The 24565-nt window shown below is 37.8% G+C and overlaps 1 protein-coding gene across 4 annotated transcripts in view; it reads left to right on the plus strand.

Moving 5' to 3' along the window:
- LOC132396772 (lysine-specific demethylase 4C-like) overlaps positions 1-24565 on the plus strand; it is a 379800-nt gene that overhangs the window by 150995 nt on the left and 204240 nt on the right. For all 4 annotated transcript variants that reach the window (XR_009513110.1, XM_059974646.1, XM_059974645.1 and 1 more), the window contains exon 13: positions 12620-12801. Coding sequence is in view for 3 of the 4 variants with exons in the window: in XM_059974646.1 (XP_059830629.1) it covers positions 12620-12801 (182 nt within the window). In the remaining variant the exon portion in view is untranslated. The remainder of the gene's footprint in view (positions 1-12619; positions 12802-24565) is intronic.

A 24565-nucleotide genomic window follows, 5' to 3' on the forward strand; every position in this document is an offset into this window, starting at 1 on the left:
ACTCCTTGATCTTAATGCCTCTGTACAACTGGACATTGGACTTCCTTAACCAAAAGACCTCAGATAATCAGGAAGCCCAACTGCTCCTCCCTCTCCATTATCCTCAGTACTGGTACCCTCCAGATCTGTGTGCTGAGCCTATTGCTGTACACTCTGCTCACACATGACTGCTGGATCAAACACCCAAGTAATTACATTGTCAACTTTGCCGATGACACAATAATCACCAACAATGATGAGACAGCTGACAGATAGAAGGTGGAAAAGTTCAAGGTCTGGTGCCAGGCAAATAACCTGTTCTTCAATGTCAACGAGACAGGAGATGGTTATCGACTTCAGGAGAACTTGCACCACTCACACCCTTCTTTACATTGGTGGCACAGCAAGCTGTTTCAGACTCCTGGGAGTGCACATCTTACACAATCACTCCTGGTCCCAGAACACATTCCACACAATCAGGAAAGCTCACCACCTCTTCTAGAGGAGGCTGAAGAGAGCTGGACTGTGCGCATCTATACTCATGTCATTCTACAGATCCACGGTAGAGAGCATCTTAACATGCAGCATCATTGCTTAGTATGGAAACTGAACTGTGGCAGACAAGAAGGCTCTACAATGGATAGTTAAAACTGTCCAGCACATCACTGGCACCAGCCTACCCACCATCAAGGACATGCAGTATATATGGTAGACAGCCAATAATATCATGAAGGATATTATTTACAGGAGAAGTCAAAACTAATGTAAAAGTAAAGAGAAGGCATATAACAATGCAAAAATTAGTGGGAAGATGTAGGATTGGGAAGATTTTAAATACCTACAGAGAGCAACTAGAAGAATCATTCGGAGGGAAAAGATGAAATATGAAAGCAAGCTAGCAAATAATATCAAAATGGATATTAAAAACTTTTTCAAGTATGTAAAAAAAGAAAAGAGAGATAAGAGTGGATAAAGGACCACTAGAAATGAGGCTGGAGAAATAATAATGGGTGGACAAGGAGATGGTAGATGAACTAAGTGAATATTTTGCATCAGTCTTCACTGTAGAAGGCACTAGCAGTATGCCCAGATGTTGAAGCGTGTGAGGGAAGAGAAGTGAGTGCAGTTACTATTAAAAGGGAGAAGGTTCTCAAAAAGCTGAAAGATGTAGGGGCACGCAAGTCACCTGGACCAGATGAACTGCACCCTAGGATTTTGAAAGAGGTAGCGTTAGAGATTGCGGAGGCTTTAGTAATGATCATTCGAAAAATCATTTGATTCAGGCATAGTGCCAGAGGATCTGAAAAATGTCACTTCAATCTTCAAGAAGGGAGGAAGGCAGCAGAATGAAATTTATAACCTGACCTTAGCGGTTGGGAAGATATTGGAGTCAGTTGTTAAGGATGAAGTTATGGAGTACTTGGTGACACAGGACAAGATAGGACAAAGTCAGCATGGCCTCCTTAAGGGAAAATCTTACCTGACGAACCTGTTGGAAATCTTTGAGGAGATTGCATGTAGGATAGATAAAGGGGATGCAGTGGATATTGTATATTTGGACTTTCAGAAAACCTTTGACCAGGTGCCACACAGGAGGCTGCTTACTAAGTTGAGAGCCCATAGTATTACAGGGAAGTTACTAGCATGGTTAGAATATTGGCTGGTTGGTAGGAGGCAGCGAGTGGGATTAAAAGGATCCTTTTCTGGTTGGCTGCCAGTGACTAGTGGTGTTCTGTAGGAGTCAGTGTTGGGGCCTCTTTTATTTTTGTGCTGTATATCAATTATTTGGATAATGGAATAAACAGCACACAAAAAGTTGGAGGAACTTAGCAGGCCAGGCAGCATCTATGGGGAAAATGTACAGTCAATGTATCGGGCCGAGACCCTTCGGCAGGACTGGAGCAAAAAAAGATGAAGAGTAGATTTAAAAGGTGGGGGAATGGGAGAGAGAAACACCAGGTGATAGGTAACACTGGGAGTGGGAGGGCTGAAGAAAAAAAACTGAGAAGTTGATTGGTGAAAGAGATAGAGGGCTGGAGAAAGGGGAATCTAACACGATAAAACAGAAGACCAGGGAGGGAAAAAAATGGGGAGAGGAGCACCAGAGGAGGGCGATGGGCAGGCATGGAGATATGTAAGAGAGAGAAAAGGGGATGAGGAATGGTGAAAGGGGGGGGGGGCATTACTGGAAGTTCATGTGACCAGCTTGAAACCTGCCCAGATGGAATATGAGATGTTGTTTCTCCAACCTGAGTCTGGTCTCATCGCGACAGTGGTGTCAGCCGTTGACTGACATGTCAGAATGGGAAGTGGAATTAAAACGGGTGACCACTGGGAGATCTTGCATCTTCTGGTGAACGAAGTGTGGGTGCTTGGCGAAACAGAATCCTGATCTACGCTGGGTCTCACTGATATACAGAAGGCCATAATGGAGCACCGGATACAGTAGATGACCCAAGTAGGCTCACAGGTGAGGTGTCACCTCACCTGGAAGGACTGTTTGGGGCCCTCAATGGTAGTGAGAGAGGAAGTGTAAGGGCAGGTGTAGCGCTTGTTCTGCGTGCAAGGAGGGAGATCACCTCTGGGTCATACACTGTGTCTGCTGCTCCTGTTGTGGCCTCCTGCATATTGGTGAGATCTGACGTAGATTAGAAGGCCACTTCGCCGAGTACCTACGCTCTGCCAGAAGAAGCAGGATCTTCCAGTGGACACCCATTTTAATTCCACTTCCTATTTCCATTCCGAAATGTCAATCCATGGCCACCGTTACAGTCACAATGAGGCCACACTCAGGTTGGAGAAACAGCACCTTATGTTCCATCTGGGTAGCCTCCAATCTGATGGCATGAACATTGATTTCTTGAACTTACAACAATCCCCCCCCCCCCACCTTTCCCTATCCCCTTTTCCCTCCTACACATTATCTCCTTGCTTGACCATCGCCTCCCTCTGGTGCTCTTCAGCCCCTTTCCTTCTTCCATGGCCTTCTGTTTTCTCCTATTAGATTCCCCCTTCTCCAGCCCTGTATCTCTTTCACCATCAGCTCCCAGCTCTTTATTTCATCCCTCCCCCTCTTGGTTTCACCTGTTACCTTGTGTTTCTCTCTCTCCCCTCACCCCACCTTTTAAATCTATTCTCTTTTTTTCTCCAGTCCTGCCAAAGGGTCTCGGCCCGAAACATCGACTACCTTTTTCCACAGATGCTGCCTGGCCAATTGAGTTCCTCCAGAGTTTTCTGTGTGTTGCTTAGATTTCCAGCACTTGCAGATTTCTTCTTGTTTGTGATTAGATGATAGAATGGATAGTTTTGTTGCCAAGTTTGCAGATGATATGAGGATTGGTGGAGGGGCAGGTAGTGTGGAGGAAACTGATAGGCTGCAGAAGGACTTAGACATAGAAGAATGAGCAAGAAAGTGATAAATGAAATACAGTGTTGGCAAATGCATGGTCATGCACTTTAGTAGTAGAAATAAATGTGCAGACTGTTTTCTAATAAGGGAGGAACTCCAAAATTCTGAGATGCAAAGGGACTTGGGAGTCCTTGTGCAGAACTCCCTAAAGGTTAACTTGCAAGTAGAGTCGGTGGTGAGGAAAGCAAATGCAGTGTTAGCATTCATTTCACAAGGTCTCGAATACAAGAGCAGGGATGTGATGCTAAGGCTTTATAAGGCACCTTGAGTATTCTGAACAGTTTTCGGCTCCTCATCTAAGAAAAGATGTTTTGAAGAAGGTTCAGAGGAGGTTCACAATGATGATTCAGGGAAGGGTTATCATATGAGGAACATTTGATGGCTCTGGGTCTGTACTCACTAGAGTTTAGAAGGATGTGGGTGTATCTCATTGAAACCTTTCAAATGCTGAAAGGCCTAGACAGAGTAGATGTGGAAAGGATGTTTCCCTTGGTGGGGGAGTCTAGGACAAAAGGATACAGCCTCAGGATAGAGGGGAGTCCATTTAAAACAGATTCAGAGATATTACTTTATCCAGAGGATGGTGAATTTGGGAAATTTGTTACAACAGGCAGCTGTGGAGGCAGGTTGTTTGGAGTATTTAAGGCAGAGCTTAATAGGTTCTTGATTGGACATGGCATCAAAGGTTACGGGGAGAAGGCCGGGGAGTGAGGCTGAGGAGGGGAAAAAGGGATCGGCCATGATTGAATGGTGGAGCAGGTTTGATGGGTAATACGGCCTAATTCTGCTTCTGTGTCTTATGGTCTTAATGTCTTATGATCCCACCCACCCTGCTCATGCACTGTTAACTCCTATGAGGGAAGAGGCTACATGGAATTCATGCCAGGACCACCAGATTAAAAAACAGTTACTTTTCCAATGCACTAAGGCTGATTAACACCTCCGCTCTCTTACCCATGCCTCCACACCATTACTTGATTAGCGTCCTTATGCACAGACGCTCTTATGTTGAGCATTACTTTATAGACGTACAGTCTGTGTATATAAGTTATCTTATGTATTTATATTTATTGTGATTTTTATTGTGCTTTTAATCTTTTTTTTGTACTGTATCGGATCTGGAGTAACAATTATTTTGTTCTCCATTACACTTGTATATTGGAAATGACATTAAACAATCTTGAATTTCTTGAACCTTGAAGATGCTTTAAGTACATGTAACCACAAAAGAATGCATTGTTAGAACTAATATACCTTAGATTGATTTTTAAATTTCTTTTATGGTTTATTATTTCATTTTACTTTGGATAGATTTGGTAGCCAAAGTTTTGTGGGAAATTATTAGCAATTACCTAGTTAATTGCTCATGTATAACTGATGATAATTTTGACCTTTACGTATGTGGGGGTATCTATCCGAGTAAATTGTGCCTGGTTAGCTTTGACACAGGAACAACATTGCTGTTCATTTCATTGTTCAAGGGATAAATTTGAGTTTCCATTTCAATTGTACGATTTCCAGAATTTAAATGATTTAATTTTCTAACAGCATTTGTATGATTTGTACCTGTATATATAATATATTTTAATATTTATGCATATATATATTCAGGAAATTCATATTTTATATAATGGCTATTACTATGTAGAAGAGCTTTATTAGGTACAGAAGGGGAACCTGGCGTGCTCTTCTGCTGCTATAGCCCATCCACTTCAAGGTTCAAGTGTCGTGCATTCAGTGGTACTCTTCTGCATACCACTGTTGTAACATGGTTATTTTTATTACTGTTACTTTCTTGGCAGCTTGAGCTATTCTGGCCATTCTCCTCTGAACTCTCTCATTAATAATTTTGCCCACAGAACTGCCCTTCACTAGATGTATTTTGCTTTTTTTTTGCACCATTCTCTGTTAACTCTAGGCACTGTTCTGCATGAAAATCCCAGGAGATCAGCAGTCCCTGAGATGCTCAAGCCACCCCATCTGGCACCACCAATCATTCCACAGTTAAAAGCATTTAAGTCACATTGCTTTCTCATTTTGAGGTTTGGTCTGAACAACAACAACATTGACCATGTTTACATCTTGTTGTGCATTGAATTCCTCCCACATGTTTGGCTCATTAGATATTTGCATTAATACAGTGGCACTGAGTGTAAGTATAATAATCTTCCTTTTTTTCTTGAAATAGTGGATCATAGGTCAATATTGAAAATTCCTGACATTGGACAAGCCAGGCAAACAGTTAAATTTTAGTTATGCAGTTCACACAGCCTGTCTAGTTTACTGTGTTGTAGTACTAGCCTATATTAGTCAGTATGAAAATGGAAGACAACAATTGATCAGGGATTTATAATTCAGATGTTTTTGGCCAAAACCAAGCAGACCATTTAAGGATTGTAACCAGCGATTCTGAAAATGCCATTGATGTAGATGGATAATGATTATGATTCCTTGGATGCGATAAGCACTACCAGATTTACATGTCAAGTTGATATTTATGGGTGTTGCATGTACATAGGGTTGGGTTAATAAGGCTGATCGTGTGGCAATGTAGTGAAGATTTTTTTGTGAGTTTCGATTAAGGTGCATAGGAATTGGTGTTGATAAAAGTCACTGGATAAACCTATGTTGAATTGTGTAATTTCAAGGAGCAGGGCTGAAGTAATATCAGACTTAGAGGAAATAGCTGTAATAATGATAGCAGGGTATATTCAGAAACAAAAGGTATTATTCTCAAAGGTATATATTTGTTCTGAATTTTCATTTCATTTAATATTTATAATTAAATTTCACAATGTTGCAGACAAATACTCTCTGGTATAATTATTTGTACCCAGATATTTGGCAACATAGCTTCAAGGAATTAAGGTATAACCTCTTGCATCAAATTATATTTCAGTTCAATTTTGAACTTAATTAAACTGAAACAATAAAACTCAATTTCATTTGTTTATTGTACACTGGGGTGTTTATAAAATTGGAAGTTATTTAGCTCTTAGATAGAATAAAGTGGAATTGACCTTCGGTTATTACTTGGATGTTATTTTTTTTATGAAATATCACAACTCATTTGTGGCTTCATTCTTATTAGTTTCCAGCATATGGAAGCATATATTTCTGAAAGAGAATACATAATTGCATGCAGTCACTGATGAGTCATTCAGAAATCATAATAGAATTATTTTAAATGTTCATTTATAATTTTAGCATGGAGTCAAAGGAATTGCAGTAAACTAATTGAGTTGTCCTAACTCAAAACTCAAATGGGGAACAATTCTGATCAGTGCCAGCTGTTATTTGGGAGTTAGAATGTCATCTTGGTGTCTAAATGGTGCAGTAGCACAAGGTTCACTAAACATTTTCTTTCTGAGAGTAAAACATGCATGAACAGTGTCAATAATATGTGGCCTAGGCTGAGCAGGTAACCTCTTTTCATTGAGGGTACTGAATACCTGGAATGAGCTGCCAGAGGAAGTGGATGAGGTGGGTACAATTGCAGTATTTATGAGGTAATGGGATAGGTACGTGAAAGGAGGGGGCCTGAAAGTTTATGGTCAGAACACGAGCAACTGGGGCTAGAATGGAAGATGCTTTGATCAGCATGGACCAATTATGCAAAGGGCCTGTTTCTGTGTTGTATTACTCTATGACTCTAATGTGGCAATCAACATACGAAAAAGATTTGATGCTGGTTTTCTCAGTTTTTTCTTTGAATACCCGTAGAGGGTAAAGAGATTGGCCTGGATGTGATAGGGTGAAGGGCCTGTGTTCAGGCTTTAGTTACTTTATTATTCCGGAAGTCACACGGCTGAATGTGTGAAATGATAATTTTACAGACATTTTAATACATTCATTATGTGATATATGGATACTTCAGTTTAGGTAAATGTTTTATTTTCCGTCGCTGATTTCTCTCTTCCCCCCACCCCCACCAACCAAAGGGTGTATTCGTTGGTTATTTGCCGAATTGCCAATTTCTCCTATGGTATGCAGACCAGATTGTGTAAATACAACAGATTATGGACCCATTGTATTTTTATGACAGTATTTTATTTATGGTCATCATTAATGATACTAGATCTTTAAATATACAGTACTGTGTAAAAGTCCTAGGCACATATATATAGTTAGGGTGCCTATGACTTTTGCACAGTTCTGTAATAATTTTATGTATTGCCCTGCACTGTTGCCACACACAAAAAAAAAACAAATTGCATGACATATGCGAGTGATAATAAACCTGATTCTGATATGGGTCTCTATTGTGGTCTGATAGTGGGAAGGAGGCAGGGAGAGGGAAATCATGATTGAGGAAAGGGGAGGAAGCAAGAAGCACCAGAGAGGCATTCTGTAATGATCAATGAACCAGTTTTTTGGAATCAAATGACCTTGCCTCATGCCCAGGGCCACCCCCTGCCCCAGGCACTCCTTCTCTGACACCTGTCCCACATCCCTCCTGCTGCACTTACCTCTCGCATTTCCCAAAATCCTTTGCTCCCACCAGATTTATAACAAGCAACAAGCCACATTGGGCTTGGATGTGGCAAAAACAGGAGGGCCAGCACTGTGGAGCCATGATTAGCTGAGACAACTACAACTTGATTGGAGATCCATCTGCTATTTGCATGCCACATCCCCTGCAAGTGAGTTAAGAAAGATGCTGGATGATGCTACAGCAGTGTTCGTGGATGACATTGGAAAGCTCGAACATATCAAGGGTAGAATAGTGTTAAATGAAAATGCCACACTCAAGTTTTGTAAAGCTTGTCCTGTTGCTTATATCATCTGTGATAAAGTAGCTAGTGTGCTAGATTGCATGGAGGCTGAAGGAGTTCTTTCTGTTGAGTGGAGCTCATGGGCAATCCTAATGGTCCCAATGGCCAAAAAGAATGGATCTGTAAGGATTTGTGGTGATTTTCAGGTCACCATCTGCCCAGTACTGAAAGTAGATCAATACCCTCTGCCCCAGATAGAAGATACCTTTCCAAATCTTTCCAGAGGAAAATACTCCAGCAAAGTGTCCTTAGCTGAGGCTACCTAGAGATGGAGATGGAGGAAGAGTCCAAAGTGTCTCTCACTGTTAACACTCACAAAGGGCTTTATTGCTATTATAAGCTTATTTTTGGAATAGCATCTGAACCTGCACTTTGGCAGAAAGCTATAGACCAGGTACTGCAGTGCTGCCCAGGCACTCAGTGCTACCTGGATGACATCATTATTACTAGATTACCAGTAATGATGTGCACCCCCCCCCCCCCCCCCCCCACTGACTGCTCCTGTGGCTCCTCCCACGGACCCCGGTATAAAGGCGATTGGAGACACCACCCCTGCCTCAGTCTCCAGGATGCAGTGTGGTGGTCAATTGCTGCTTGTTCTTTCTTCCAGCCAATAAAAGCCTATATCTCGCCTCACGTCTCCGAGAGTTATTGATGGTGCATCATGATGACTACAAACATTTCCAAAATTTCAACATAATGTTGAAAGGTTAGAAGATTTCAGTGTGCGAAAACCAAGCATCACTTACTGTGGTCACACCTTTGACATACAAACATTACCCACGTCTGCTAAGAAATTTCAAGCAGTGGTGGATGCCCCAATACCAAAGGAGATGTCACAGTTGCAGTCCTTTCTAGAACATCTCAATTACTGTAACAGGTTCCTGCCAAACTTGGCTACTGTTCTCCACCTTTTGAACTCATTACTATAGATCGAGAAGAAATGGCAATGGACAAAACAGTGTGAGGTGGCTTTCCAAAAGGTGAAGGGAACGGTGATGTCAGGCATTGTACTCTCATTTTATGATCCACAACATCCAGTGTAGCTTGCCATACGCTGTTTGGGATGCCAATACTTTCAGAAGAAAGGTATCCACAGCTGCAGTCCAAGAGTCAACTCCTATAACCAGCACGGAGGAGGCCCCAGTGTTGTTTCACAGCCACAAGTCTCACCTGCCAACAGGAGTGATCCTCTTCCCACTTCTGTCCCATCAGGAATGAAGTTATTCCACAAGAGTGCAAAGTCCTCCACAGTGATTAAATTTTTAGGCTTGGATGGGACAGTTTAAAATTTACTAGGCTGTGGATGTTGATGTAGTAGTTATATAGTGTATTATCTATATATATGTATATACATATATATATATATATATAAATAATTTGAGATGCGTTCTATATTGAGATGGACTTCTTAGCTAAGCAAGGAGAAGTATTGTATATTTAAAATTTCAATAATATCAGTAATATTAAACATATCTGGTATGATTAAGCAGTCTGTGGTTACCGTAAATTCTGGTGTATAAGCCGAGAATTTGGTCCTAAAATTAGGGGGTCAGCTTGTATAGAGGTTGCCAACTTTGGAAAAACATATACACGGGAGACAGGTTGTATTTATTGGCTGCTTTTGAGTCAAATTGGTTCCTCCATCGACGCATGAATTCTTTGGTTTGTTTAAACTCACCTCTAGTGGCTGGAGCATGGACATCAAACCACCGGGGATGACTGAAATGTCTGTATTTGCAGCTTTCAATGCTGCTTTTGTCTCACCTGATCAGTGTGTTTTGAACATGTCCCAGACAACTATCAACTTTTCCTTCCTGATACCTTCAGGAATTCGATGCCACACCTCTTTCACCCACTTCAAAAAACCTGCTTCGTCCATCCAGCAGTTTAAACAGCAGCACTCCATGGGAATTTTCTGAGCAATCTTTGTTTTTTTTCTCAATGCAAGATCACATCATAAATTGGGTGCACCAACTTCATGTAGCTTTGAAATTTTTACTGAGCTCATGGTGTTTTTCGTCCCATTTCAACATTTGAAATTGAATCATTTCTATGGTAACAATGTATCCAGACAATCGCTGGTGATTCATCCACTCTAAAGCTTTTTCTTCCAGTTCTGGCCACTGGCATGTTTTCCCACGGTTTGCGCATTTCGTCTTTGGCATTTCCCTCAGCATGTCCTCTGCCTTTCTTCGCTCTCTGTCATTTACACTAAACTTCTTAGCTGCAGAATTATTCGTTCCTTTAGCAAAATCAACAACCTTCAGCTTGAAGCCAGCATCATATCGCATTTGTTTTAATCTTTTGTACATGGTGATTGCAAACTCAATACTGAGTACACAAACAGTCAGACAGACATACTTTATTGATCCCGAGGGAAATTGGATTTTGTTACAGCCGCACCAACCAAGAATTGTGTAGAAATATAGCGATATAAAACCATAAATAATTAAATAATAATAAGTTAATCATGCCAAGTGGAAATAAGTCCAGGACCAGACTATTGGCTATTGACTATTGACTATTACATGTACTGATCCCGCCACCCCATGTTATGTTTTAACGAGATTACAATGGGCACTAAATGGTTTCACGGGGGTTACATTTCAGAGGATTCTTTTCCATTGGAAACCTAATCCAGAACTTCCCTCCCTGATTTATTTATTAAGAATTTGCCTATAACACTCTACAATGTGTAGGCCTGGTACTGGTTCTCAAAATTTCCAGGGTCCGGATCCAGCAAAGCTGAGTACTGGCATGTGAGATCTTGTGATCTTTTCTGGTTAAATCAAAGACCTCTACAAAAGGGGTCGGCTTATACAAAGGTAACATGAAAAAGTCACTTTTTTAACCTTGAAAATGGGGGTCAGCTTATATTCCAGAATGTACGGTATATGCACGAAGTGCATGAATGGCAATTGTCATCTCGCTGCCACATCATATGTACACATGTGAAGTAAAGAACAAGCTAAGACCTATTCTCCTGGGCTCCCATCTTTTTGCTTTCAATTAATTTTTATGTTTTAGAGTTGCAAAACACAACAATATCAGTTTGGCAATATGTTTTTTTCTGTTTGCTGCCTGAAATCTTTCTTCACTGAGGAAATGATTGGCCAATGACAATTGGCATGGCTTGTGATTACATTTGCAGTATTAACTAACTGATTCTTTGCAAATAATCTGAAAAGCACAGTTGATTTTTATGTAAAGCCCCTTGGGACCAGAAATGGTTAAGTTTTTCCTGAGTACTGAATATGCAATATTGAAAAGGTGCTTAATGGTATTTTATCTGAGATTGAAGATTGATCATAATTTGTCAATTCATTGACTTCTGTACATCAGAGGACGTTGCTAAAATGGAACACCACTTGAAAGAGTAGGGTATCATGGGCAATAACATAGATTTCTACATTTAAATGCTCATGCTTAATTCAGAAACTGCTGTCAGAAAAACATGGAATATGATGGCTTTGCTGTGATTTCAACTGCAGAAAATCGAGTTCCTGTGGTTAAAGGGCAGAAGGGTGGCAGCGATTCACAACACAACTGTTGGCAATGTCATTTGTTGTAACTGACCTTTTTGTTTGTGCAATGCGGGAGTGCAGAATGTACTGCGGGTCAGAACTTGTGATGTTAGACCTTTTACTCCATCATTAGACTAGGTTTGAGTACTCTGTTTTGAACCAAGCAGCATCGATTTACATGGCTTATTATTTTAAAATTTCTTGAATATTTGTAGTTGTTAAAATTGTCTTATTTCAACTTGTTTTAATGATCTGGTCATCAGAGACATTTCGAAACTATGAAAAGGTCTTTGATAGCACAAATTAGCTATTGAGTCGCTGCTTACAGACTGCTCCATTTCGTGGGATAGCTGTAACAATATGGCTTGCTTGATTAATCTGACTGTGGGACTGAAAAGGAACATAGGGGCACACAGACGTAGGGAGAAGCTGGTGAAATACAATCCATCAAACATAGTATTTTGGATATGCTGCACTATTTTCTGATTTGGAATGTTTTCAGTGTTTTAAAAATATGGCCTGTTCTATGGTCAAAGAGTTGCTGTCAAATTGAAAGTGGAAAACAGTTCTTTAAAATTTGTTGAAAATATCAGCAGATTAAGAATGAAGTGAGCAGAAAATATCCAAAGCTCTCAAGTGCCACCCAGTGTGCAACATTTCTCGGCGGTTTTGTTTCTGTGATTTGATTATTTGAGAAATTCAGGGTTAATAATCCTAAAATCACAAATCATTCTCCAGAATCCTTGCTGCTTTGCAAATTTGGGTAAATCCATGAATTAAAGGACATTGAGGTGATATGAGACTAAATTGTACAGTAGGATTATTTTGCATTGTTTGCATATTAATGTAAGTATGTAATTCAGCTATAACTTTTCTCTAGACTAATTCTTCATTAATCATCATCTGCCTTATTCCCTAATTTTATGTAGAATGGATTGATCCAACATTAAATGAAGAAGATATAAATGAAACACAGCCTTGGGCCAAACCTCTTGTCCATTTGTGGCAGAGTAAACTGCACAATTTCCAAGCAGAGAAGGAATATAATGAAGTTGTCTCGAAAATGGAACCATATTGTGCGATTTGTTCACTTTTCTTTCCTTATTACCAGGTAAATAAATATTTAATCTGAAAAGATTAAGCTGGTAATTCATAATTTTCTGCAGTCAAAGTCTTCTTTCCCATGTATTTTTATTTTACGGTTAGTCTTAGATTAAATATAAGATTGGCACTACAGGTGTATTGGGAGATGAAGATAAGCATATGAAGAGCATCATGTGGAACACAAATCTTTGTGGGTTTGTTGAGTTGAACTACCACCTCCTCTGCTGTAGATAACTAAATTTCATTACATTTACCAAGATTGTAGATGCACCAGTATTGGTATATTTAATCTTTTAAATCGGTGTGTTTGTGGAAAACAAGGGATAAAGAGATACGGACTCCCTGTCTGTCCCTGAAAACAGGTACAGTTATTTAATGCATGAAAAATGCTCTTTTGTGTTAAGAAATATTGAGGAAATTCTTGTTATAAGTAACATCATAACTTCACTACATTCAAAATAACTGGCTTTTAAATTAATTGTTCTTTGATGCAAAAACAGGCCAAGTTGGACCTCAAATCTAACAGAAGTATTTCAAAGAACTTCAGGTCAAGGGTCACCTGAAATATTTTCTTCCCTTGATATTCTGACCAATCTGTTTTGCTTTCTTACTGCTTACTTATTTGTTCTGTAAGTTAGGTCTTTTTGAAGTAGAGTAATCATTATTAACAATCTTTGAGGCATTATGAAGATAATAACTTTGAAATTAACTGGTGATTTCCATACTTCAAGAAAGATTGTACAAATGAATGAATGGCACACAGGTTCTATTGAAGCCATTCCTTTCAGTTGAAAAGTTAAACTATCTAAAGCGTATGTGCACTAGTTAGAAAAAGGAAACAACTTTAAATTATTTTGTCTAATGTCAGAACATTCAGTTAATCAGGAGAATTAGTAGTTCAGAAGGGAACTAATAAGGTAAACACAAGCTATGGGAGGTAGGAGGACAATGGCTGATATTAAAATCAGTTTGTAAATGTGTCATCAACTTGGCATATGAAGTTGACTAAAGAATATATATTAAAGAATATATATATATATATTCGTATTTGGAAGTAAAGAACTACGGAAGTTGTATGTGCAGACAGAATAGATGAGTGGTTTGCAACTTCAGACAAAGCAATTTTTTTATTGCTGCTAAGAGTGGGAAGTATTGGATAGTAGTAGAGTGAAAACATAATTAAAACAAAAAGAAATGCCTTTGGTATTGCCACTTGGGCTATATACAGACATGTCCTATACAGCAGAAAGAAACCAATCTAGGAATAGCAAAACCATTGCTTCAGATTTTCAGTCCTTGTTAGATATAGAAATGGAACCAGAATGTTGGCAGATTGCTCATGTTATAATTCTTCAAGAGCAGGTGATAAGCAATGAAAACACAAACACATTAACCTTATATCTGTAGTGGGTAAGTTATTATCAGAGACAAAATAAACCTCGGAATGGCCAAGGATAATCAAGGAGAGACATGATTGATTTGCTATAAGCAAGTTTTTCATGCTGATGAGTTCACATCATTGGCCCAGTCAGACTTCAAACTCATGGGAAAAAAATCAATTCACGTAAATATTACAATATTTTACAATGTTCAGGAAGAAACATTATAAAGTTTGTGGGTGCAGAGAGGTCTGGCTAGTATTTTATGAATCATAATTCAGAGCTGTGTTGGATAATTTTAGGCAATTCTCTGCATCACGTTTTCGAAGGGTTTAAAAGTCATTGGAAGGGTAGAGATGAAGGGAGACCAGAATGCTGCTAGGTCAGCAGTCGTTAAAGTAAATGGAGAGTTTCTGTAGGTATGACTTGAGAATGAAAAGAGAGTGATGATGTAGAGCATTTCAAGCCAGAATCATACAATTATCACAGCATACAGTGGCATGCTAAAGTTTGGGCACCCCGGTCAAAATTTCTGTTACTGTGACTAGCTAAGTGAGTAAAAGATGACCTGATTTCCAAAAGGCACAAAGTTAAAGATGATACATTTCTTTAATATTTTAAGCAAGATTACTTTTTTATTTCCATCTTTTACATTTTCAAAATAACAAAAAAGGACAAGGGCCCGAAGCAGAAGTTTGGGCACCCTGCATGGTCAGTACTTAGTAACACCCCCTTTGGAAAGTATCACAGCTTTTAAATGCTTTCTGTAGCCAGCTAAGAGTCTTTCAATTCTTGTTTGGAGGATTTTTACCTATTCTTCCTTGAAAAAGGATTCTAGTTCTGTGAGATTCTTGGGCCATCTTGCATGCACTGCTCTTTTGAGGTTTATCCACAGATTATCGATGATGTTTAGGTCAGGGGACTGTCAGCTTGCGTCTCTTAAGGTAGTCCATTGTGGATTTTGAGGTGCATTTAGGATCATTATCCTGTTGTAGAAGCCATCCTCTTTTCATCTTCAGCTTTTTTACAGATGGTGTGATGTTTGCTTCCAGAATTTACTGGTATTTAATTGAATTCATTCTTCCCTCTACCAGTGAAATGTTCCCCGTGCCACTGGTTGCAACACAAGCCCAAAGCATGTGGCTTAAGCCCAAATCTACCCCTGTGCTTAACAGTTGGAGAGGTGTTCTTTTCATGAAATTCTGCACCCATTTTTCTGCAAACATATCTTTGCTCATTGCAGCCAGAAGGTTCTATTTTAACTTCATCAGTCCACAGGACTTGTTTCCAAAATGCATCAGGCTTGTTCAGATGTTCCTTTGCAAACTTCTGACGTTGAGTTTTGTGGTGAGGACGCAGGAAAGGTTTTTTTCTGATGACTCTTCCATGAAGGTCATATTTGTGCAGGTGTCGCTGCACAGTAGAACAGTGCACCACCACTCCAGAGCCTGCTAAATCTTCCTGAACGTCTTTTGCAGTCAAATGGGGGTTTTGATTTGCCTTTCTAGCAATCCTATGAGCAGTTATTTTGGAAAGTTTTCTTGGTCTTCCAGAGCTCAACTTGACCTTTCCTGTTAACTGCCTTTTCCTAATTACATTATGAACTGAGGAAACAGCAACCTGAAAACACTTTGCTATCTTCTTGTAGCCTTCTCCTACTTTGTGGGCATCATTTATTTTAATTTTCAGAGTGCTAGGCAGCTGCTTAGAGGAGCCCATGGCTGCTGATTGTTGGGACAAGGTTTGAGGAGTCAGGGTATTTACAAAGCTTTGAAATTTGCATCACCTGGCCTTTCCTAACGATGACTGTGAACAAGCTATAGCCCTAACAAGCTACTTAAGGTCTGTGACCCTGGTAAAAGTTATCTGAGAGCGCAAATCTCGTGGGGTACCCAAACTTTTGCATGGTACACCTTTCCTTTTTTTCCACTCTAAAACTGTAACAAAAATAATACACTAATCTTGCTTAAAATGTTGAAAAGAATGCATCATCTTTAACGTTATGTCTTTTGGAGATCAGTTCACCTTCTACTCACTTAACTGTTCACAGTAACAGAAATTTTGACCAGGGAGCCCAAACCTTTGCATGCCACTGTAGTTAGTTACTGCCTGTTATGCTACTGGCATTTAAGGCAGCAATAAATGTAAAGGATTCTTCATGGCTGTTCTGTAACATTTTGTTTTGACCATTCAGGGTTGTTAGCCCCCAAACCTGGAGGATTATGAACCACTCAGTCTGGCCTCTATCCTTTGATCTTTTTGGCATGGGTGACTCTACCAACAGTCAAAGCACAAGCCCCTGACTCCAGCCAACATGTCTCCGGATCATTGAGGCACACAAGCCTACAAACCATACATCAAGGCTGTGGTCCTCTTGGAGAATTACGACATAGAAAGTTGGCTAATTGCCCCAAGGACCCTGGGTTGGACTTTGTAAGTGCCGCCCAGTCTAGCCCCATTTTCTAGCCTGATAGCTTTGTCAATTCTTAGACATTCACAATTGAAGCTGCTGAGAAATTAGTAATAATGAAAGAAGCAGTAAGAGAGTACTTAAAGAGACTGAAAGTTAGTCTCAAACTGTTAACCTGCATTTCATGGATGGGAAAGAGGAATGCTAGAATAATGGTCGTGTAGTTCTTGTCATCTTACTCTGTGTCTGCGAGTGAAATCCTAATTTTGTTTCTTTTTGCACAAATGTTGTTTGGCCCACTGAGTGTTTCCAGCATTTTCTGATTTTGTTTCAGATTTTTGTACCTATATTTAAATAAAAAACCCTATCATGTTTATATCTTGCTGCTCTTTTTAAAACTTGCTTCAAAACCACATTATTCCTCCTGGCTTGTTGTTTCATGTGCTTTTTGATGCAGATCATGTTGCAGATACAAGGGATGTAGGATTAGTGGAGAATGGTTTTGGGATGATCTTATTGAATAACAAAGCAGATATGATTACTGCATGGGTTTAGTCCTGCTTGTATTTCTTGTTACTCTTTCAGGCAGTGAATTTCAGATGATTATTTGTTGCCATATAAGGTGGCTTTCCCATGTTACGTTTGATTCTTATGCCAATCATTTTAAATCTATGTTGCTGAGTTCTTCGAGATTCTCACAGTGGAAATAGTTCCCTTTATTCAGAACCGCTGACCTCTGACTGCATGCACATTATGTATTTTGGTCTGCATCACACATGTCAAAAGCACACTGCTGCACACACCGCAACACTGAATCAGCACGATCATGTCTTCCTCATACCTCACTTTCCCACCTATCGTCAGCATACTTGATTGATTAATGTTCCCTTTTATTTACCCAGTTACTTAAATGTTGTCAAACTTGATCTCACTTTCATGAAACTATCAACTGCCTATTAATCATTTTAATAATCATAGACTTCTGCAATCTTCTGATAGGTAATTATATTACGCACTTTCCCTCTCCTTCCCAATGAATAATTATTGCAGTAAACATTCTATAAAGTGTTTTGTAGGAGAGGTGTGAGGATAAAATCTCAAAAACTCTGTGGAATTGTTACACTATGGTATAAAGTTGCCTAATAAAAATGGAAACATTGACTAAATGAGCTGTCAGGTTCCTGACAGGTTGTGGAAGTTGATGCCATAAATGTTATAGGGGAGTTGATTAGCTTATTTAAAGGCAAGGTTTGCATGGTAATGTAGTGTAGGTCCAGAGATGGCCTTGCTGATCTTTTAAGCACCTCACTGTAGCCCTGTCAGTGAGGGTCAGTCCCTCACCACAGCCTTGCCAAATGACTATGGTTCCTTTCCTGTTATATTCTCTCAATCTTTTCAGCATCAGGTATTTTATGGTGCATACTCTGCCTGTTTCCTAGTCCTTTTTGTCTTGCATATGCAATAAATATTTTCTTAAAAGTCACATTGATCATCAGCTCATTTTATGCTGTAGTATATTTTGTAGATTCTTTGTGATAAGTTTTAATTTGGTCACTCTGCATAACTAAGTTGTGGAAAAGAGATCAAAACGTGACAAATCTCTTAGGAATTGTCTTAAGTTGCACTTTGTTAATATTGTCCTTGAAATTGCATGAAATTAAAATGATAATGGTATGGAGAAATTAATGTGGCAACTGGAATTTAATGAACATTCAGCCAGCGGTTCATCTCCTTAGCAGTTTTAAGATGGAGAAAGGAAATGATGGAGGATGAGATATGAATTAAAGTTAAATTAATTAAAGAAAAACACGTTTCATGGGCAGGAAAGTCAGACATTTTATAAGCAAGAACAAAGATTAAGTGTGATCCAGTTGTGTAAATTGGCCCTTCAGTAATTAAGACTATATAAATTTCTATGACAGATAAAAAGAATGGGGAAAATATCTCTTCCAGGGGAAATTTGGGATGGGCTGGAGTGAGACTGCATTGCATTACTTGTCCCTTAATGTCCTTGCCAGGTCAATAAGGAATCTTTTTATGATTATGTATTATCAAATATTTTAGCAGCAAGAATAATTCCCTTCAACATCTTAAATCTAACAGCTTAACAATTGCAATCAAATTCAATGTGAACCTCATGGCTAGATGGAAGGAATTGGTGACAAAGAAGCAGTGCTAAATATCTCCTAATTTATGAGTAATTAGAATTCATTTCTTGCTTTCATTGGTGTACTCTTTCAAACTATAGAAGCTACTTGTTGCAGATGCTTCAGTATTTTCCCAGTCATTTTGACTCATTGTCATATCCTATTCATTTTTAAAGTTCTTCCTAATTTTAAAACCAGTGGCCTGAAGGTCCTACTTCCACAAGTCCAACAAGTCCAACACTGATTTTGAGGAAGATAATGAACTTAAAAAGGATAATAATAGATTGATATTGACATATGCATGACGGCTGAAAATTGATGCACAGAATTGAATTTGTACATTTTGGCTGGAAGAATAAATGAAAGATAAAATGGCAAAGGTACAATTCGAAAGAGAATTTAGGAGCTAAGAGAGCTGGTGCATTGCACACAAATCTTGAAAAGTGTTAGTTGAGTACAAAAATAAAGAAGCTGTCTTACAGTTTATAATAATTTAAAGTTAAGAAGCATGAAGGCTATATTAAAATACCCATAAAAGCACTGAATTAATTTTCTGTTAGAGAACTGCACTTAATTCTGGTCTGGTCAGTTTACTCGAGGGAGGATGTGAAAGCCCAGGCAAGGATGTAGAAAAAGTTTGCCAGACTTCTTCTGAAGATGAACATTTCCAGTTGCATAATAATTGCAGAAACTTGAATCAATTTAATTAAATACGTTGAAAGTAATGATGTCTAAGCAAAGTGAAACTGTTTGTACTTGCAAAAGTTTGAGCATCAGAGGATGTAGATTAAAAAGTGATTAACAAAAGAGCTGGCTGACATTAGGAAATTTTTTTTTGGTATTGTGAATACTCTGAGACAACTTGGAATTCATTGTCTGAGAGGGTAGCAAAAGCAGGTTCAGTCATTGCTTTCAAACAAAGATTAGGTTAATACTGAGCTGAGGGAAAGGAATGCAAAGAATGATTTGGCAGAGAGCTGGTGGGGGCTCCATTCTCTAATATAATGATTTAATGTACTTTGCAAACACGGATCTAAACTGTATTGTCACCTTAAAAATAATTGTGTCCATATTCCCATAGGTTTTTCTGTTTCTGCAAATCATTAAAAATCTACTTCTCATTCTTAACATGAATGTATATTGCTTCATTTACTTCTGTTAGAATACACTCACCATGTCTTCCTTAAGACTATTACAATCCTCTGAAAGTATTTTTATTTTTCAGTGAAATGCCATAAAATAATTTGCAATTATTCTATTTATCTAAAGTTATGCCATCAATGTAGATCATAAGAAACATTGTTCATCATATCTTCCCCAAACAAATGCCATTCTTTAACTCCCTCCAAACCAAGAAATTACAGTATACTTGAATGTATCATTTTCCATATCTATTCTTAAACCGTTGATAGCTGTTCCCCACATTTTCCACCATTGTATGCTCTCCATTGATGGCTCTGGGCCTGTATTGACTGGAATTCAGAAGAATGAGGGGTGACCGAATTGAAGCATATCGAATGTTGAACTGCATGGATAGAGTGGATATGGAGAAGATGTTTCCTATGGTGGGAAGATCTAGGACCAGAGGATACAGCCTTAGAATAGAAGGGTGTCCTTAGAACCAATTTGAGGAAGAATTTCTTTAGACAGAGAATGGTGAATCTGTGAAATTCATTGCCACAGGTGGCTATGGAGGCCAAGTCGTTAAGACCAAGAGGGGATTTCTTTACTGAGAGAGTGGTAGCTGTGTGGAACGAGCTTCCAGTATGAAGTAGCAGAGACAGGTTCAGTATTGTGATCTAAAGTAAAATTGGGTAGGTATATGGACAGGAAAGGAATGGAGGGTTATGGGCTGAGTGCGGGTCAGTGGGACTAGGTGAGGGTAAGCGTTCGGCACGGACTGGAAGGGTCTAAGTGGTCTTCCCTATACAATGCCATGTAAAAATTTGGGCACCGTAGTCAAAATTTCTGTTACTGTGAATAGCTAAGTGAGTAAAAGAAGACCTGATTTCCAAAAGGCATAAAGTTAAAGATGACACATTTCTTTAATATTTTAAGCAAGATATTTACTTTTTTATATCCATCTTTTACAGTTTCAAAATAACAAAAAAGGAAAAGGATACGAAGCAAAGGTTTGGGCACCCTGCATGGTCTGTACTTAGTACCACCCCCTTTGCCAAGTATCACAGCTTGTAAATGCTTTTTGTAGCCAGCTATAGAGTCTTTCAATTCTTGTTTGGGGATTTTCACCCATTCTTCCTTGCAAAAGGCTTCTAGTTCCGTGAGATTCTTGGGCCGTCTTGCATGCACTGCTCTTTTGAGGTCTATCCACAGATTTTTGATGATGTTTAGGTCGGGGGTCTGTGAGGGCCATGGCAAAACCTTCAGCTTGCGCCTCTTGAGGTAGTCCATTGTGGATGTTGAGGTGTTTATAGGATCATTATCCTGTTGTAGAAGCCATCCTCTTTTCATCTTCAGCTTTTCTTTCTTTCTTTTTCAATCTTTTTATTGAGTTTCATATATATAAAAAAACATAACATAATAATGAATAGGTTATAAATGCATTAGACTTGAAATTAAATTAATAATAGGATAACGATATCCTATTAAAATATCAACAGGAAAACATAGTACATTATCAATCAAGCCTATAATAATTATATGAAAAAAAATAAGAATAATCATCAAAAGAAAAAGAAAAAATTGTAAAAATACAAGCAAAAAATATATATTGAGAAAAAAAATACTAAACTAAACTAACATGGGCAATAATAACAGTTTATTTATATATGATAGTGCCAAAAACTCCGGAACTCCATACCAGAACAAGAATAAACAGAGAAAAGGTCTGGGAGAGGTCAAATTAATTCATATGAAAATGTCGAATGAACGGTCCCCAAGTTTCTTCAAATTTAACTGATGAGTCAAAAATAGTGCTTCTAATTTTTTCCAAGCTCAGATAAGAAATAGTTTGAGAGAGCCACTGAAATGTGGTAGGAGGATTTACTTCTTTCCAATTTTGCAATATAGACCTTCTGGCCATTAATGTTACAAAAGCAATCATTCATGTAATTGAAGGGGAAAACTGAATACCATCCTCATTTGGTATACCAAAAATTGCAGTAATAAAATGAGGTTGTAAATCGATATTCCAAATTGAGGAAATGGTAGCAAATATGTCCTTCCAATAATTATATAAGGTGGGACATGACCAAAACATATGGGTCAATGAAGCCACATCTGAATGACATCTGTCACATTGAGGGTTAATATGAGAGTAGAATGGAGCAAGTTTATCTTTAGACATATGAGCTCTATGTACAATTTTAAATTGTATTAAAGCATGTTTAGCACATATAGAAGAAGAATTAACCATTTGTAAAATTTTTTCCCATTTTTCTATTGATATATTATATTGAAGTTCTTTTTCCCATTCATATTTAATTCTACCTGATATTTCTGGTTGTATCTTCATAATCATATTATAAATAAAAGCCACTAATCCCTTCTGATAGGGATTTAAGGTAAAAATCATACCTAAAAAGTCCATTGAAGTTGAATTGGGGAAGGATGGTAGAATTTTATGTAAAAAATTTCTGATTTGTAGATATCTAAAAAAGTTAGATTTAGGTAACTCAAATTTGTTGGAAAGTTGGTTGAAAGACATCAAACTACCTTCAAAAAAGAGATCACGAAAGCATTTTATACCTTTCCTTTTCCATATGCTAAAAGCTTGATCTGTCAAAGAAGGTTTGAAAAAAAAATGAAGTAAAATAGGGCTATCAAGAGCAAAGTTTTTCAGAGTAAAAAATTTACGGAATTGAAACCAAATTCGTAATGTATGTTTGACAACAGGGTTGGATATCTGTTTATTGAATTTAACTAAATCGGCAGAAAGAGAAGAACTCAGAGCGGAGAATAGAGAATATCCCTGTGCCTCATTACATTCTAAATTTATCCACTGTGGGCACAATGGTGAATCCAAATCTGATTTCCAATAAATTAAGTTATGAATATTATTCGCCCAATAGTAAAATCTAAAGTTAGGTAGAGCTAAACCACCATCTTTTTTAGATTTTTGTAATTGCCTAGGATTTTTATTTTGCCACACAAATGAAGAAATTTTTGAGTCAATGTTATCAAAAAAAGATTTAGGAATAAAAATTGGTAAAGCTTGAAATAAATATAAAAATTTCGGTAGAATCATCATTTTAATAGCATTAATCCGACCAACTAATGATAAGGATAAGGGAGACCATCTTGTAGTAAATTGTTGAATTTGATGAAACATAGGTAAAAAATTCAATGTAAATAAATCTTTATATTTCTTGGTAATTTTTATACCTAAATAGATAAAGTTATCATCAACAACTTTAAATGGTATCCTTTCATTCAATAAAGTTTGCGCGTTTAAAGGGAATAAATCACTCTTATCCAAGTTTATTTTATAACCAGAAAAACTACCAAATTGAGCCAACAAGGATAAAATAGCGGGAATAGACCTGTCAGGATCAGAAATATATAATAACAAGTCATCAGCATAAAGTGATAACTTGTATAATTTCTCATTGCGGGTAATACCAAAAATATTAGGAGATTCACGAATAGCAATGGCTAAAGGTTCTAATGCAATATTAAACAATAAAGGACTTAAGGGACAACCTTGTCTCGTACCACGAGATAATTGAAAAAAAGATCTGTAATTATTTGTAAGAACAGAAGCAACAGGTTTATGATATATTAGTTTGATCCATGATATAAAATTAGGACTAAAATTAAAATATCTCAAAGCGTTAAATAAGTATACCCATTCAACTCTATCAAAAGCTTTTTCAGCATCTAGTGAAATAACACATTCTGGAATTGTGGGTGATGAAGTATAAATTATATTAATCAATTTTCTAATATTAAAAAAGGAATACTGATTCCTAATAAAACCAGTTTGGTCTTCTGAAATAATCTGTGATAGTACCTTTTCTAACCTAATAGCTAAAATTTTTGTAAGAATCTTAGAGTCTACATTTAATAGTGATATAGGGCGATAAGATGAACATAAAGTGGGATCCTTATCTTTTTTAAAAATTAGAGAGATAGTAGCTTCATAAAAAGACTGAGGTAATCTCTTCTTAACAAATGCATCATTAAAGATTTCACATAACCAAGGGGAAAGCAAAGAAAAAAAAGTTTTAAAAAATTCTATAATATAACCATCAGGACCAGGAGCTTTCCCTGAATTCATTGATGAGATAGCCTCTCCTATTTCGGCCAAAGAGATAGGAGCATCAAACAAGCTACGATCTTCATCTGTCAGTTTGGGAATATTCAAATTGTTAAAAAAGTTATCCATCATGGGCAGATCGCCATCAAATTCTGATTGATATAAAGATTTATAAAAATCTTGAAAAGTGTTATTGATTTCTTTATGATCACTAGTCAGATTGCCGTCTTGTTTACGAATTTTAATAATTTGTCGCTTAGTCGAGATAGCTTTTAATTGGTTAGCTAACAATTTACCAGTTCGATCACTATGGATATAAAATTGAGCCCTGGTCCTAATTAATTGATTCTCAATTGAAGAAGATAATAATAAGCTATGCTCCATTTGAAGCTCAACTCTCTTCTTATAAAGTTCTTTGGTAGGAGTCACGGAATAAATCTTATCAATTTCTTTAATTTTATCCACTAATAAAGCAATATCTAAATATCTTTGTTTTCTTTTACCGACGGAATATGAGATAATTTGTCCACGGATAAAAGCCTTAAAAGAGTCCCAAAGTATTCCTCTGTCAATCTCTTCTGTATAGTTTGTTGAGAAAAACAAGTCAATTTGCTGTT

This window comes from Hypanus sabinus, chromosome 7, assembly GCF_030144855.1.
Source record: "Hypanus sabinus isolate sHypSab1 chromosome 7, sHypSab1.hap1, whole genome shotgun sequence".
Taxonomy (NCBI): Eukaryota; Metazoa; Chordata; class Chondrichthyes; order Myliobatiformes; family Dasyatidae; genus Hypanus; species Hypanus sabinus.